Source organism: Apteryx mantelli, chromosome 23, assembly GCF_036417845.1.
Source record: "Apteryx mantelli isolate bAptMan1 chromosome 23, bAptMan1.hap1, whole genome shotgun sequence".
Classification (NCBI taxonomy): Eukaryota; Metazoa; Chordata; class Aves; order Apterygiformes; family Apterygidae; genus Apteryx; species Apteryx mantelli.
Genome location: NC_090000.1, coordinates 4,064,208 through 4,079,963, shown reverse-complemented (window position 1 = coordinate 4,079,963; position 15,756 = coordinate 4,064,208). Strand labels below are relative to the sequence as shown.

The 15,756-nt window shown below is 46.3% G+C and overlaps 1 protein-coding gene across 1 annotated transcript in view; it reads right to left on the bottom strand.

Annotated features, from left to right (window-relative positions):
* The window catches only part of GRIK4 (glutamate ionotropic receptor kainate type subunit 4), a 218,513-nt gene that overhangs the window by 74,889 nt on the left and 127,868 nt on the right, over positions 1 to 15,756 (bottom strand). The window contains exon 3 of the mRNA XM_067310109.1: positions 7,155 to 7,319. Within this exon, the coding sequence (XP_067166210.1) occupies positions 7,155 to 7,319 (165 nt within the window). The remainder of the gene's footprint in view (positions 1 to 7,154; positions 7,320 to 15,756) is intronic.

Genomic DNA, 15,756 nt, shown 5'->3' with positions numbered 1-15,756 from the left:
GACACTCAAAGTGTCTTCTCCTCCTTCACACAACATATTCCCCACCACTTCTGTGCCCACAAAATCCCTCTAGTGCCCTGTCACTCGGCCTATGATGGTCACCTCTCCACCTTTCCCTAGCCCTTCCAAATCCCACCGGAGCTCATCCCCAAGCCCCAGTAACCTTGTATCTTTGACTCTGAACTATGGTCTCTCCCACTTTTAAAACACCCCTCTTTAGCCCTATCTGCTTTGCTCCAGGGACAACATTAACTGCAGTTTATAGAAGGTACTAAACACAGCAGTGACCTAGCTTTAAAGCATCGTATCGCAGGAAACAAACTTGAATGAATTTCTTCCCTCACCCTCTTCAGAGCTTAGTGGTAATAAGGATTGCATTACTGTTTTTCTTTTTTTTTTTTTTTTTTTTTTCCTAGCAGTAGTTAATCTTCTGGCTCCACGCCACCAAGGTTAGTAGAACAATAAAAAGACCCTGACAAAATGAAGAAGTTAAATCTCTCCTCTCAAGCTTTGCAGTTTAAATTGCGATCTTTTTTGTTCTTTTAATTCACAGCACAAATTTAGCCAAATGGCACTCCAAGGACTACCCAGCTGGTGTCACCTCCCTGCTGGAACTCAAATCAAACATATGGTTCAAAAATGCTCCTCTAGAGCAGTTTGCCTGATCAAAGCCTCACAGACAGAGGCAAGAGCCTCTGAACCGCAGGACTCTGCAAGGGTCGTCTGCAAGACGCCGGGCCATTGCTTATTCTGCAAGAACAGGCCACCTGCCCGGCTCAGTGCTGCCACACACGCGGCTCCTTTCTAACTGGATAGCAGAGGCTACAGCAGCAACAGATACACACAGCCACATTTGCTCAACCATCCTTTCTGAGAAAAGAGGATGCCATGGGGCAGGAGCGAGGCACCACAAGCTTTTATCAGTCCTGGAAAAAGCAATCTCGCAACATTTTCATTTGCAAAAACTCCCAAATCACTGCAGCAGAAAGCTGAGATTTTGAAGATATTGTCTCTTTAATATCAAATGGCTGGTTTGTTGCTGAGCACAATGCCTAATTTAGGTCTTTGGCTTACATGTCAGACAAGCTTTTGCAATGATTGTAAAAAAAGTTATCTAGATTCAACGGCTGGGAAAAGGAGCTAGAAAAATTCATACCAGAACATATTTTTTGCTGTGAGGATAATTAATCATCGAAACAGTCATAACTACAGAACATAGCAGGTTTTCTATCAACATGAAGTCTTTAAATCAAGACTGGACATCAAATGAGGGCATACTGTGCCTTTTTTTTTTTTTTTAATACAGTGAGCTACGGGGCTCAATGTAATGTTCAGCAGGTGAATGTGCACAGCCCATTTTCTGCACAAGACAAGACCAGATGATCAGGGTGGTCATTTCTGGCCTTAGACTCAATGAGTCTCTATAGTGTAGCGGCTAGAACACGAGGCCAAAGCTGAAGACTTGGTTTGTGACTCTGGGGAATTGGTTTTACCTCTCTATCCGAGAAACAGGAAAGAAATAAGAAGGATGCTCGCACAGTTGATGGTGAGCCTCTAAGTGTAGGTACCTGATTTAGAAGGCCAGTTTATAGTCAGTGGAAGGAGACAGCTACCTCCAAGCAACCAGTCAGCATTTGTAAGACACGCTTCAGCTTCAGTTGCTCTCACATGCAGCCTGCCTCTCTTTAATGACTTTGTGGGTAGGCTTGCAACTAAAATCTCTCAAGTTAGGTGCCTCAAAGAGGCAGTGCGCACATGCCTTCTCTCATCTTACAAGCAATGAAGTGGTTTGCCTAATATGAGTTTGCGAAGTGCTCTGAGAAACTTGAATTTACTATAATGCTGACTGAAGGCAAAAAATATCACCGGGCCACCACAGCACTAAAAGTTCCAACTTAAAAAAGTAAAAGATCCTAAAGAAACAAAGAGCCATCCCCAGAAGCAATCCATGCTTTGCAACACCAAGATAAAATAACCTTGTATGTACAGAGAATACTGAATACAATTATACCTACAGTTTTATTTTGTTTTTTGAAGTGTATGTTTAGCCCAAGCAAGGCATACAAATTTAATCCAGAAACCCAGAAATTCTCTGCCCCACGTCCCATTCCACGACCACTGTTGCCCTGCAGTTTCCCTCACTACACACCTAGAGGAGCTGCTCTTGGAGTTCAGGAAGACTCAATGACCTTCTCTCCCCAAGGCCTGGACTTCACCTTTCTGCTTGGAAAGGTAATGGAGGTTTTCTGATGAGTAAGAGCTAAGAACACACCCTATGCTAACCACCAGCCCCTGCGTGAGACTACTAACGACTCAGGCTGAAGAAGCACTAACTACTAAGCTCTCTATATTACCAGGTCCCTAGGTATACTACTATCTCTGACTTCTTACAGAAAGTGCCAATGATATGCAAACATCTTCTCTTGGGTTTTTCTTCCTTCCACGCTCTCACCCTCCACCATCTCAGCCTGCCACAGCACTTGAGCAATATTTTTCTGCAGCATCTTCAAAGGAATCCAGCGCTTGCTTTTCCTCTGTGCTTAAAAATTTACAGGCACTTACACCTCTTCAATAGTTCTTTTTAAATAAGAACACCAGCAATTTGAAAACCCTGCACTCTATTTCAGCAGCACTCATCAGTCCCTCCAGGCTGCACCCGACCCTTTGGTTTTCTGCATTCAGCATCAAGGAGGAAGGTGCTGCTTTGGGTCCTGTTTATCCACAGGACATAGAGGCAGAAGTCCTGGGGGAAATTTTGCCATGCATGCAGGAGAAAGTTGGGCAAACACTTTTCCTCTTGTCTCTGGCAGCCAAGAACAGAAAGTGGGTTAAGTAGTCATAGCAACAGAGTTGTAACAACTGTCAGAGAAAAGAGAACCAGCTTATCACTCCAAGGGTGAAACATCCAGTGGAAATGAGGAAAATGAATGGAAACAAAGCGGAGATGCCCGAGGCAGAGGTTTAGACCATGTTGGCAGAGATTCTCTTGTAATCCAAACACATTTCCTATTTCAGAACATTACCTGACGCTGTTAGTCTGTACAGGGAGAAAAGGCTTAACCCTGCTACCATCCTGCGCTGTGGATTCACACAAACACTTGCAGGAATGTGGGAATGTCAGCCCTGAACCAAAAATTCATCCCTGATAACTTGCACAGACTTCAGTGGCGCCATCCTGCAGATAGCACCAACTAACCAGAACACCACAGGTGCTAGTGTCACCCTTGCCGTGGAAGTCTGTTCACATTTCAACATATGGATGCCATATAAGCAATATACTGTGCAGGATATATTCTTGCTCCCTGCTCAGCTCTGCAAGCATTTACATCAACTCTCCCTGCACAAAGCAGGGCTGAGAGTGCTCCAGGGAGAGCATCCCCCTGCGGCGCAGACCGCAGCATCTCCTTCACTGCATACAGCTGCCTGGTGCAAGGGTTTGAAACAGCAAGCAAAGACGATTCCCGGCTCTAATTGACAATAAACGAGCAGGGAAGGTATGCAATTACCTCAATACTTCCATGACTGCAAAACACATCAGAGGATCTTGAACGACAGGCAACGGTCAGGACTCGGCTCTCATACTAAAAATGCCAAGTGCATGAAGAGAAGGCGCTGGGGAGGGTGCCTCCCGCAGCGTGGCGCCAGGACTGCTCCCCAAGCATCCCGCGGGTCCTAACGGGAACCCGCAACCACCCGCGACCTGGAGCGGACTGCGTGCAATCCAACAACAGCACAAGAACAGCGAGACGGTTACTACCGCATTTGAGCCAATGGTCACTGAACGGACAGATCAGGCTCTTTGAAACGTTTGTGTGAATAAATGAAAATTAAAACTCCTCTAATTGCTTGCTCTAACTGCTGACCTGCCCTGAGATGTCTGGAATAGCAACAGAAAGCGTCTTAGAAGACTCGAATGCATAAGACAATCGGAGACAGGGTGATAAGTGGAAAATCTGTCCCTCCCTGGATCTCAAAGGGAATGAGGTGTTTTAGATAAAGACATGATTAAACAAGCCATTTTGGATCTCTGTAAAGGGAGTTGAAACATCAAACACAGAGAAAACAGGCTTTACTTACAATGGCAAAACAGCTCTATCCATATCCTTTCACTAGAAACTCATTTCAAAACACAGTAATTTACAGATGTTGCTTACAGGATCAGTCAATGTTTATCTTCCTTCATATACAAAGCTGAAATAGCAAATCATGCATGACTGTGATTAAGATCAGCTCATTTTTTACTTGCTGTAGGAATTGTGATTTTTGTGCTCCCCTAACAGTAAGGTGCCTGAGTCAGTCAGCAAAAAAAAAAAAAAAAAGAAAGAAAAAAGAAAAGAAAAAGAAAAGAAAAGAAAGGCAAAATAGCTCAACACTAAAAAACTAACTCACAGAGTACTTCCATGAAAGCATTGATTGTATATGAAAAATCACTGATGGGATGTAATAACATTCCTCGCAACAGTCAACTAAACATACTAGCTGTGATATTTAAGAATGATTCAAAGGGTGTGAAATTTGAGAACAGTATTCAACAGATGTGTAACAGCTTTGCAATCACAGGTTAAAACATCTAAACTACTTTTATTAATATTATATGTAATAACAAGCATTGGTGCTGTGTTAAAGCTGAGAAGGCAGCCATTAGAAAACTATGATAGCCTTGAAATTTAAGTTAAAGGATCTGATTCTCCTCCGCTACCAGTATAAATGAAGAATAACTTCAGTGACATTAACAGCTGAGCCATGCAGAATCCAGGTTTTTCTTTTCATGAGAAATACTTCAAGACATTTTTCCCTCAGGAGAAAAGGCAAATAACATATTGCAAAATTTTCTGTGAATTCGCACTTCACCAAAATCAAAACATTTTGCTCCAAATTCTAACTTTTTATACTCTATAAGTCAAAGTAGACAAAACAAAGAAAATCACCAAGTGAAAATTCAAAATGGAAGATTGCCTCTTTCTCATTTATCTCATTTCCATTTTCTCCTAAGACACCATGTTTGCTGAAATCAACACATCCTTGCAAAATACTTCATTCTCAACAAATCAGTATTTTTCTGCTCGAAAAGCGTTTTAACAAAAGAATATTTCTGAGCAACGTTACATGGGTGCAAGCGACAAAGAAATCCAGCTCAAGATCTTTACCACAGCTCTGGGGTCACTTTGCAATCTGGCTCGTTTCCTGAGAGAAGTTAAATAACAGAAATGGGGCTACATAAAGAAGATTTATGAGAAAGGAAAGAGAACAGAACTAAAAATGCTACTGTTTCTTTCAAAGCTGGGACACAAAAGGGTAAAGCAAACAAAAGCAGCAATTTCCTCATTTCCCAGGAGGCTTGCTGGGAGATTTGGGATACTTGGGGAGGAAAAGTGGGAATGGACCTGGAAACACGCACAGAGACTCTCTCTATCCCTTCTGCCCGGTACAGGTGACCGGGCCAGTGAGACTGGGTTTACCCTCTTGCTGTGCCAAATGAGGAGAAAGCAGGATGTGCACAGTCCTGAACAGATGCAGAGAGCAAGGAAAAGGGAGACATGAGCAATCCTAAAAGGTGGAGAGCTGCTGTTTTAAACGCTCCCTGCAAAGCTGCATGGGATGATTTTAACCTAAGCTGCCTCACAGGTGACAGGCTCTATAGATAGACATACAGGTACTTGCTGAAACGCACTTTATTAATTGAATGCTTCTATTAACAGCGCGCATGCTAATTTGCGAAAGGGAGCAGTGATCTGCCGCTCTCGCAGGGTCCCTTCGGCGAGTTACCCGAGACCCGCTCCTGAGTGGCGCTGAGCGCCAGGGAGCCCATCCGACCCTTCAGACATACAGGCGCTCAGCACTGCAGGATCAAGGACAAAGCTGTGGGGAAAAAAACCCGGCACCATTTATAAACACAACATACTACCACAACTTTTCGGTACCCTACAGATTACACAGAACCAAGAGCCGCAGGGAAACTAGTCAAAAATTGCTGTTATTTAAAATGATTTCTCCAGGTTTTTCGAGCCAACTTGTAAAAAAACTTATAGCCCTCCTCTGAACTCTAAAGGTTGCCTTAAACGTTATTCTAAAGGGAAATTATCCTATTGCAAAGGATTTTTCCCACTTACACGTAGAAATTATGGCTCCTGAGAGGTCTGCGAGACACTGACAATCAAGTTTTTTTTGTTCATAAGCACATGGCTTGACATATTGGGCATCCAAAGGAACACCTATACTAGGAATCTGTTTGCACCGAAGAAGTTTAAAGCAACACAGAATGTATATTGCTCTTTCAAAAATAGCTCATTTTAAACGCACATGATTTTAAACCTGACTTGAAAATTCCACTTTGTGTAGACAAATCCACTGCCAGACTAAAGCGCCGAAAGAGGTATCCTGTTTGTCGACACGCAGCATTCAGCGGGGTATTAAAAATAATGTAATCGCACTGAACTCGCCCACAGTGTCTCCCACCTGCAGACCATGAACTGCTGCACAGAGGAGCAATGCCTCCTCTATCATTACCTCCTTTTATGGATGCACGCCTTGAACGAAGTCATTTTTCCCAAGTCACCGGACTGAATGGTGGCAAAACCTGCTGTGGGACCCGGATCCCGAGTCCGGGCTCCCTGCACAACGCTGCACTACCGGCTCAGACGAAGAGCAGGCAGCGCTGCTTGCTCCCTAAGCCCAAAGAGCTCCTGCGTGCCCCACCGCTCTGCAGCAGGCGTGCTTCAGGCAGGCTTCGCTTGCAAAAGGGTGGCCAGCACTAAACCAGAGCGGGGGTCGGCAGCGCGCAAGCTCCCCTTCTCCCGAACATAGCGTGAATGCCGCTAGAGGTCTCACGATCCGCTGGAAGGGATGCTGCTCCGGGCCTCCAGGCAGCAAACGCGTCCCAGGAGGCCCAGCAGCAAACCCTATTACACACTCGGGCAGCCAGGACAGACCTAGGTCTTTGGGGCACTGCAAAGGCTAGAGACCCACTCTCTAGGCTAACACACGTGCTGATCTTCCAAGCGCTGAGAGAGGAGCAGAACGGTGCTTTTTACCCCGTGCATCTCCAATGAGCACAAGGAAACTGTTGATGGAGCAAGTGCGGAGGACTGGACACCTGTAGGGAGCTCGCCGAGAGCAGGGCTTGGGAAGGCTCAGCTGTGCCCAGGGGTACTTACTGGTTTCTGCTGTCTCATACTCGCTGTCTCGCAGCAGCTCGAAGATGTCCACCTCCACTTTGGCCTTCCCCGCTCTCTCCGGCGCGCGGTTGATGCGGTTCTTCGCCAGGGTAATGGAGAGCCTCTCCCCTCTGCTGCACTCCATGGGGTCATCCAGCACGGCAGCTGGGGAGAGCAGGGAGGAAACGACAGCGGTCAGCTCCGGTCTCGCTGGCAGGCGCATGCGTGGCAGGGCCCTCCAAGCACCCTTCCAGGCGTGCCACGGCCACGCGCGCAGCTGCCGCTTCGGCACGCCTGCTCCCGGCGGAGCTATTGTTAGCGCGTCCTCCCTCCCTCCCTCCCACGCGCGGCCTTTCCGTCTGCTTCGCCCACCTCCCAGGCCTCGCCAGACGCGGGGGCGGCGAGATCGCTGCGGCGGAGGCTGCGCTACCTGCCTGCTCGCCGCAGCGCGCCGAGGCTCCCCCGAGCCAGCGCCGGTGGCAGAGCTGGCGTCTGCCCGCTCGGCGTCCAGCCGCGCCGATCGGAGCGGCCCCGGGCCGGGCAATGGGCTAACGGCGGGACGCACGAATGACGTCCCCGAATACCCTCCGCTCGTTCGTTCCACGACGCGTTTGCGCAGCGCCGAAGCAGCAGAGCAGTTCTCATAGCTGGAATATTTCAGGAAGCAAGTGGGCAGCAGTGGGTGGGAAGGGACAAATATTTTTCAAACAGAAAGCACTTGACTCTTGAACTCAGCTCCTGGGCCTACCCACTCAAATCTGTGTTAGGCAGAGGGAGATAACGTAGGGTATTATTTTTATTTTTATTTTCTTGATAGAATGCAAAAAAGAAATTGGAGTCAAGCATTAATCATAGTGTTTCTTTATGAGCTGGCAGAACTTTCTGCACCCCGGTAGGCTTATCCTTGCTAATACGAGATCTCATTCCAGCATGCAGCTATTCAATCCTATCTGAGGAGGAAGAGCGTTGTTTTTTGTTGTGCACATCAGAAAGGCACCAATGCTCATCTTCCCTTTCCAAAATCACTCCAAAGGGAGCGACGCCACTCAAAGGAACTGCTCAGGTGTAAAGCAAGTCCCAGCTCAAAGCTGAATCAGGCCCTGCACTGTGTAGGTTGGCAATGTAGGGATTAGTGGGGCTCTGTTGCTTTGTGTGTCAGGGAAATATGGAACGAACTACAGCAGTTGGGTACCTTGTTAAAGCTTTGAAAGGCATCATTTTTCTGTAGAATTTTTTTTTCTTTTTTAAAGACAGGGAGAGACAGAAAAAAACATGTAAATTGACTGACAGCTGAAATAAAGCAAACTGGCCATTACCTGGAGGTATAGTGCCTCTGTAAGACCAAGGGATGGGGGCAGAGACCAAGCATACACATATTTTGAAGACACAGTTAACCAGGACTGAAGTTAGAGGAAATAATCAGCAAAGAAGAAAAAAAAAAAATAGAAGCAATCCCCAGCTGTGACCAAAGCCTCCCTGACAATCACCCAGTTGGCTTTCCTGTCTCCATCACAGCAACCGTGCTGTTCATCAGACCCTCAGTCCATCCCGACTGCTAGCTTTCTCTTTCCTCTGCGCTCATCAGCGCATGGCAAGGCAGCACTCCCGAAACTCCAGGGCAGGCAGCTGTGCTACCATCTGACCTCAAGGGAAGCTTCTTCCTTATCCCTGCAGAGTGGGAGGCTGTCATACATTTTGAGCCATGAAGGGTTTTCTGTCCCCAGGAGAATCTGGGCTGGGCTGCAGGACATGCAGACAGCCAGCAAAGCCACTTGCTGAACGGGGGACTCTGCTAATTAGCTAATGAGGCCGCAAGGATGCCACGCTTCCAAGGAGGCATGCTGGTAGGGGCATGATTGATGGGCTCCCCTTCACCAGCGACACCACTGTGAGGGGCGGCTCTTTTTACAGAGCCAAAGATCCTAGCGGATTTCCATCAGACTGTTGAGTGTCAGACCTTGAACCAGAGGACTCCCATTTTGGTCTCCATCTCCTGCTCCTCATTTTAGCCCCTCGCTCGTACACGTTCACAATGTTGCTGTCTCTGGCTGAAGTAGGAAAAATGCCGTCATCTTGTGCTCTCACTGAGAACCCTTCCTCAGAGGGCAGATCGTGCCCCCAAGGTCCTCGCCATGCACGGGCATCAGTCACCCTTCCCTGCCACCAACACAGGGAGCCTTCGGCACATCCCAGCCCCACAACGAAACCAGCTCCTCTTGCCTTTGCTTTCCTATCCCAAGGCTTACTCTGAACCAGCGCCAAAGCTCAAAGCACAGACCAGTTCCAACAAACCATCTGCACCCCATTTTGGGGCTCTTCTCCCAGCCTCCCTCACTCGGCTCCGTGTGATCTTCCCTCCCGTGACACAGCTCTAGACCTGCCTCACCCACAGGCTCAGCAACCAGGCATTCACAGCTCAGGCTGGCCTGGCAGGAGAGTCCCAAAATAGTCCTTAAGATCGAACGTTTCATTTCACACACGGCCATTACTTCAGAAGGCATTAAGCTTCCCATCGCCCCATCTGAAACAGATAAACTGGAGGCGGAAGAGGATCCTCATGGGTGAGCACACAGAGCTCCCAAGAGATGCAACGGCAACAGTGCACAAGCTTACAGGAAAACTTGGAGAAGCCATTTGCTTTCCCATATGGTTACTCGTGCGCTCCTCCAGCCCTCCTCCAACACCCCAGAACTGTGGTCACGATATACACCACCAGAACTGCTAAGACAAAAGAGCACAGGGCAAAAGCCATCTCTACCTAACTATAGATTTACGCATGGACATACGCACATACAGACGTGACCATGGGAACTGTTCGAATGAGAAACGCTCCGGTCTGGTATATATTACCCTCACTGCAATCTTGTATGCTAAAACACGATATAATAAAGTTTTAACAACTTGGTTATTCTTAACATGTTCCTGGAGTATATGGACAGCTGGCAAACAAATCATCTTTGTACAAAAGGTTGTTTTTTTTTCCCTTTTCTCCCTATCTCTTCTTTTCGCAGGTTAGCATTTACTAACTTGTAAACAAATGGAGTTTGCTAGGAAATCCAGGCAGGATCTTACCACACCTGTACATAGGAGGGCAAGGAGAAGTCAAGGCAGATGGGCAGTGGCAACAGGAAAAGCCTTCTGCCATTTGGAGACAGATATTTAGCTCGATTCTAAGTACAGGCACCTAAAAAACTGACTTCTGATCAGTCCTGTATCTTATATAACTTAAGGCCTATCAAGAAATTTACCTTGTGTGCTACTGTTGGCGAATCAGAAAATAAATGGCATGGAAAATAGCTAGCTACCAAATCCACCAGTTAGGCAAAGGCGGTCCAGGCTACCGTGATGTACTCTGCATCAGGACGTTTAGGAGCGCACTCCGCAGTCAGGGACAGCCTGGGCAGGGGCCCACAGCAAATGGACCAGAAACTCCTTAACCCCTTTAAGCGGATTGATTGCAATCATCTGACCAGAGCATCTGATATAGCTACTGTATATCCCCCATATAAGGAGGCATTATCAGTGCCAGACAACTAGCTGGGCATGGGGAAGCAGAGGATAGTGTGCGTATGCATACGCGCAGATGTATAGCTGGACAGCTATAGACAAAGGGATGCACACATTTAGGGCTACACATACTGATCCACTCGGGAACCTTCTTTTCCTGTTTTTTTTCCCCAGTTTTAAGACAGTTAAATGGAACTAAGTACCAATAAGGAAACATACAGCAATACTTCTTGTAAGATATGCACAGATGTCTTGGCACACGGTCCCAGTCCTTCAGGCAGCACCATCTCCTCTGCTCCTCTAACACGCAAGCACCATCATTATCTGCAAAGCTAGGACAGTTAATCTTAATCTCATTATGCAAGCAAAAAGGTTGTGCTTTCCTCTAAGGCCAGGAGCTTGGATCACAGGTTTTTTAAGTTGATATGGCTGGTGACTACTCTTAATTATAAAGGAGTCAGGAGAGAAATGTGCCCAAACAAGCAGCTTGCTCATGAACTCCCTGCTTCTCTAGGAAAGCAGCATCAGAAATGGAAGAAAGAGAAAGTCCTAAATAAGCCCCATTTCCTCTTTCCACTTCCTAGCAAAGCTTCAAGCCCCAAAACGGCTTGAAGCTTCCACACAAGCTTTGCGCTATGGCTCTGCTTCCAGGAGAGAGTAGAGCAACATACTCAATTTGATGAACATCCCAAAATACCTGTTAAATTCCAGGTGCTGACATATCAAAACGAAAGACCAGTGATGGGGCAGTGTATGTCAACTTTCTTAGATTTAATATTTTGCAATTAAAGCTTCAAAATCATTAAATCAAAAGTTTTCAAGAATATTCAATTCTTCAGTTGTCAGTTTTCAAACAAAATTCACTTCCATTAACATACAGTTAGATTCATTTTAAAAATAAAGAGTTGAGACTGAAGCATTTAAAATAATTACCTCAGGTCAGCTAGGCACAAACACTTGCAGAATGATTTTTTTTGTCTCTATTCAAGAAAGTTCCCCCCCCCCCCCTTTCTGGAAATCTTGAAAATTTTCCTATATCAGGTGGGGGAGAAACCTTCCCTGCTCAGCTCTCATTGCAATTGAACTTTGCAGCCAGCCTTAGGAGCAAATACATGAGGAAGAGGAAAGAGCCCAGAAGCAAGTGGCAATTTTCAGAAAAGCAAGTCAGGCGGAAATGAAGGGAACAAAACCGGCTGCTCAGTCCCAGGAAGGCAAGGGGGAGCTGGGGGCGAGTTACCCTCCCTGACAGCAGGAATAGCAAGGAGGCCCTCACCTCTGGCCAGGTCCTTAATTGCAATATATCCGAACAAGTGGGAACAGGTATCGGGGCTTGCTGTCCTCTGCTAAAGCACCGAGCAGAAGCCACCCCAACCTCATGCCCACCAGGCTTGCAGATGCCAGAGGCTCTGCTTCAGCTGCCAGCAGACGGGTCGGGTGCTGAGCCCTCGCTGGAAGCCACGGGCACTTTGTAGCTCAGCTTGACAAGCAGGCAGAGACCTTCAACGTCCCAGTTTTCAGTCACTCTTGCTTCAAACCGCAGCCACCTTCAAATCCATGCAGCAGAAGGGAAAAAATACGCAGATCTCTCCCTACAAGTACAAGCCCCCACAGAGATTTGAGTGAAAGGGAAATTTGGGTTACTTTTCACACTATATGACACAGGGGACACAGCCAGACAGCTTGAATCCCATGATGGAGGTGGCACTCGCATAAACCAGCCACTGATCAAACTACATTACAGCTTCCCATCTTCCTGCGGGGCTCGCGGCAGAACCCCCACAAAATTTGTCTGCTTGCATTTTGGGAGACTAGTTAGTTTTGCCAAATATTAAACCAGGCCACAGAATGGACTGCGTAATGAGGCTGAACTAATCTTTATTTATTACAGCTAGCGGATGAAAAAGGTCATTTAATGTTTAAAAAAAGGTTGATTTTAAAACTTTATGTCTTGGGATGCAGTGCCAAAGCTCATCTAATAGCAGCATCATTAAGTATGAACTAAAATCTTTATTTAAATCCCCTTTCATCTATTCCTGTCTATTAAATATGTGAAGATGCATCAAGTAAACCTTCAATCCTGAAAACTTACAGCAAAGTCTTTGAACTTTGTTAGCCTCAGAAATCACTTCTCTCCTCCCCGTCATAATAAATGTCTCCAATTTAAAGTACCTTCTCTACACATCATGAGGAAAATCCTTCAGAGGTAGTCAGGAGCACCTGGGTCCGTGATGCCTGATTCAGCGCCATTAGAATTTCACAGGGACTAAGACTCAAACAACTTCAAGCGAAGTCAATAAGGACTAACAGATGCTGAGCATTTCTTCAGAGCTGGTTGGAAACATCTTTTCCCATGGGACATTCTGATCATAACAGATAAATATCCTTTTTATAAACATATATTTTTTTAACTCAATATGCCCAAATTTTCATAACAACTAGCACAAAAAACGCAAACCCAAGGGGCTACAAACCGAAAGAGTTTATCCATTTGTATATTCATTGAAAATAGTTAGGTTACAGCTGCTGAAAAATTTGAGCAACAAGTGACTTTTCAATTGCAAATGTCCATCAAACACAAATTTCTAATTAAGCACTCAGAGTTAACGATTGGACAGCAAGAACTACAAAAAAGACATCTGCAAAACACCAGACTACAGGGAGCCAAAGAAATGCTAAATGACATGACAGCAGTCACCCCTCTGAGGCAAACAAATTCATTCATTACTTTCCTATAAGAAATCCCCCTCCGTGATTTCTCCGGCCCCACAGAGGCAGGCAAACGCGATGGGGAGGGCAAGGCAGGAATCAGGGGTCTTTGAAGAGATGTGTGGTTGTGTGTGCGTGTGTGCACGTGCACATGTTAGTACACACCTGGCCATGCAGGGCAGATTGCCTTCACACGGACGGAAAAGCCTGGTGTATTGACATTTGTCTGTAGTATTTTCACTCCACTTAAGCAGAGCACAGCTACGGCAGTATGAAAGGCAGATACTTGAAAGTCTTTTCTCCTCTCACCCTGAAGAAGCCGCTGCGGGAAGAGGAAGGTTATTCCTCCCTGAACAATTCAGCCCTGCTCCTGTTTTTCTGGAAGAGCTCACAAGGGGGGATAGGCAGTGCTGTCTGCTTGCATGGGTTTAGCGGTGTAGACAGCTGTCTTCCTGGAGTGCAGCTGAGATAGAGCAACTCATCCTATTAAATGCACCAGAGGACACCGAATTCAATCATTTTTCCATCCTCAGCTGGGTTTCAAACAGTGCTAAAAGAGCAAGAAGTCTCCGTTCTCCCACTCCCCCTGAGCCACGTGGCCCCCCAGCGCGCTGCCCCTGCTAGCCAGGGTCAGCACACACGCACATCGACAAGCCTAGCACGATGGCATGCTTTACTACCCATAGCTACTTCATCCATAATGCTACCAGGATCTAATGAAGTAGCTTTTTTACAACAATAACAGGAACAGATGCTACTGGGAGGTTTCTATACTACACAATAAACAGTGTTCAGCTGACCTTTCCCTATTAAGTTTATTAACTTTCCTCAGATGCTTTCTATAACATTGAGATGTAAAGCCATACTCAAAAGCACAACTGCCATCTCTAGTCTGGTGGTTTGAATATGCAGATTTAACAAAGCACTGGCTTGGCAAACAGAAGATACTTCGCTTTCTGGAGTCTGTCCCTCCAAGTTAAAAAGTTATGAATCCACCCATAATTTCTCAGGTCTTTCCTCTGACAGGTAAGATCACACCTACAACCTCTTCTAATTTATACTACAAACATACTCCCCAAATCCTTTATGTTCCCATAGCAAACAGACTCTCAAATTAAAAATCGTAATGCAAGTTCCACCAGATTTAGGAACTCGCATAGAAGAGCTAATACCCAGCACTCGAATGGATCTGTTCTTGTTCTCAAAACCAGGAACCCTTCATATCAAAGACATACCACAAAACATACCATTCCTCAAAGTGCAGATGTCCTGCTAGGACACACCAGCCGCAGGAGATGCCCTAGGTTCGAGGGGAATCGCCCCCAGCCTCCTGCTCCTGGGCATTCGCCCACTGCTCTCCCACCGGCTGCACCACCATCAGCATCTGGGACCCACCTGAAACACCTCCTGCCTTCACTCACCCCAAACTAGCTCAGAAACAAGAGTAACTAGGTTCATCTGTGGGGAACAGTTGATTAAAAAGGGCTGCAAAGTTGCTTTATTTTGCAAGTTTCCCCTCTGCTGGATTCGGTATCAACCCTTCAGGCTGTCAATACAGTAAATTACAAAAAATTTGCCAGCTTCCTCATTACGAGGCTGTCAAGTATAGCTCCGGTGGAGAAACAGGTGGGATTGTGTTTCCATTATAATCTCTGAAGTGCTGCTTAAAAATAAAACAAAAAGTCCTCAATGTGCTATTACTCTGAGAGGAAAAAGGATCTCATCGAGGGGAAAAAAAACCCTAGTAACATAAACTCTCTCCTTCATAGGAAAAGAGACTTGATAACGTTTGTCTGATCTGTGTAGCAGAGGGCTATTTATTGCTCTTGGCCAACACCTAAAATCTGCATTTAAATGGAGCTTCCCTCTCATTTCTGCTATCCAGAGAGAGTCAATTCAGGAGAGAAAGAGAACAGGAGGCATGATAAAAACCAGCTCAGGGCTTTAGTTTCTACTGCTTAAAATGCAACCTCTCTTTCCTTTTCTTTAATAATTGCTTTATGTACATAAAATAAAATCAAAATAACATCCTCTAAGACGGGGAGTTTCCAGGAAGATGGACAACTGTGTTGCAGTGCTCCTCTGTCCTCTCCGAGTCTGGAGAGGAGACAACCTGTCAGTCCTACTGCGCAGACCCCTCACCTCAGCAGTGGGACGCCAAGCGTCAGCGGGGCAGTTCATCTGTGTCCCAACAAACATAGTCCCTCTGGTCCAGGCAGGTAAAAATGCTGCCGGGCTTCTCTTTCCTCCTCTCCTCCAGGGTACACCTGGTGGGATCTCAGGGGAAGAGGGAGGGTTGCGTGTGCAGAGCGCAGGGCTCCTGCGTTTCTTGTCCATAAGCCTGAAGCACCTGCCAACACAGAGATATTTGCGGCCCATTGAATTGTTA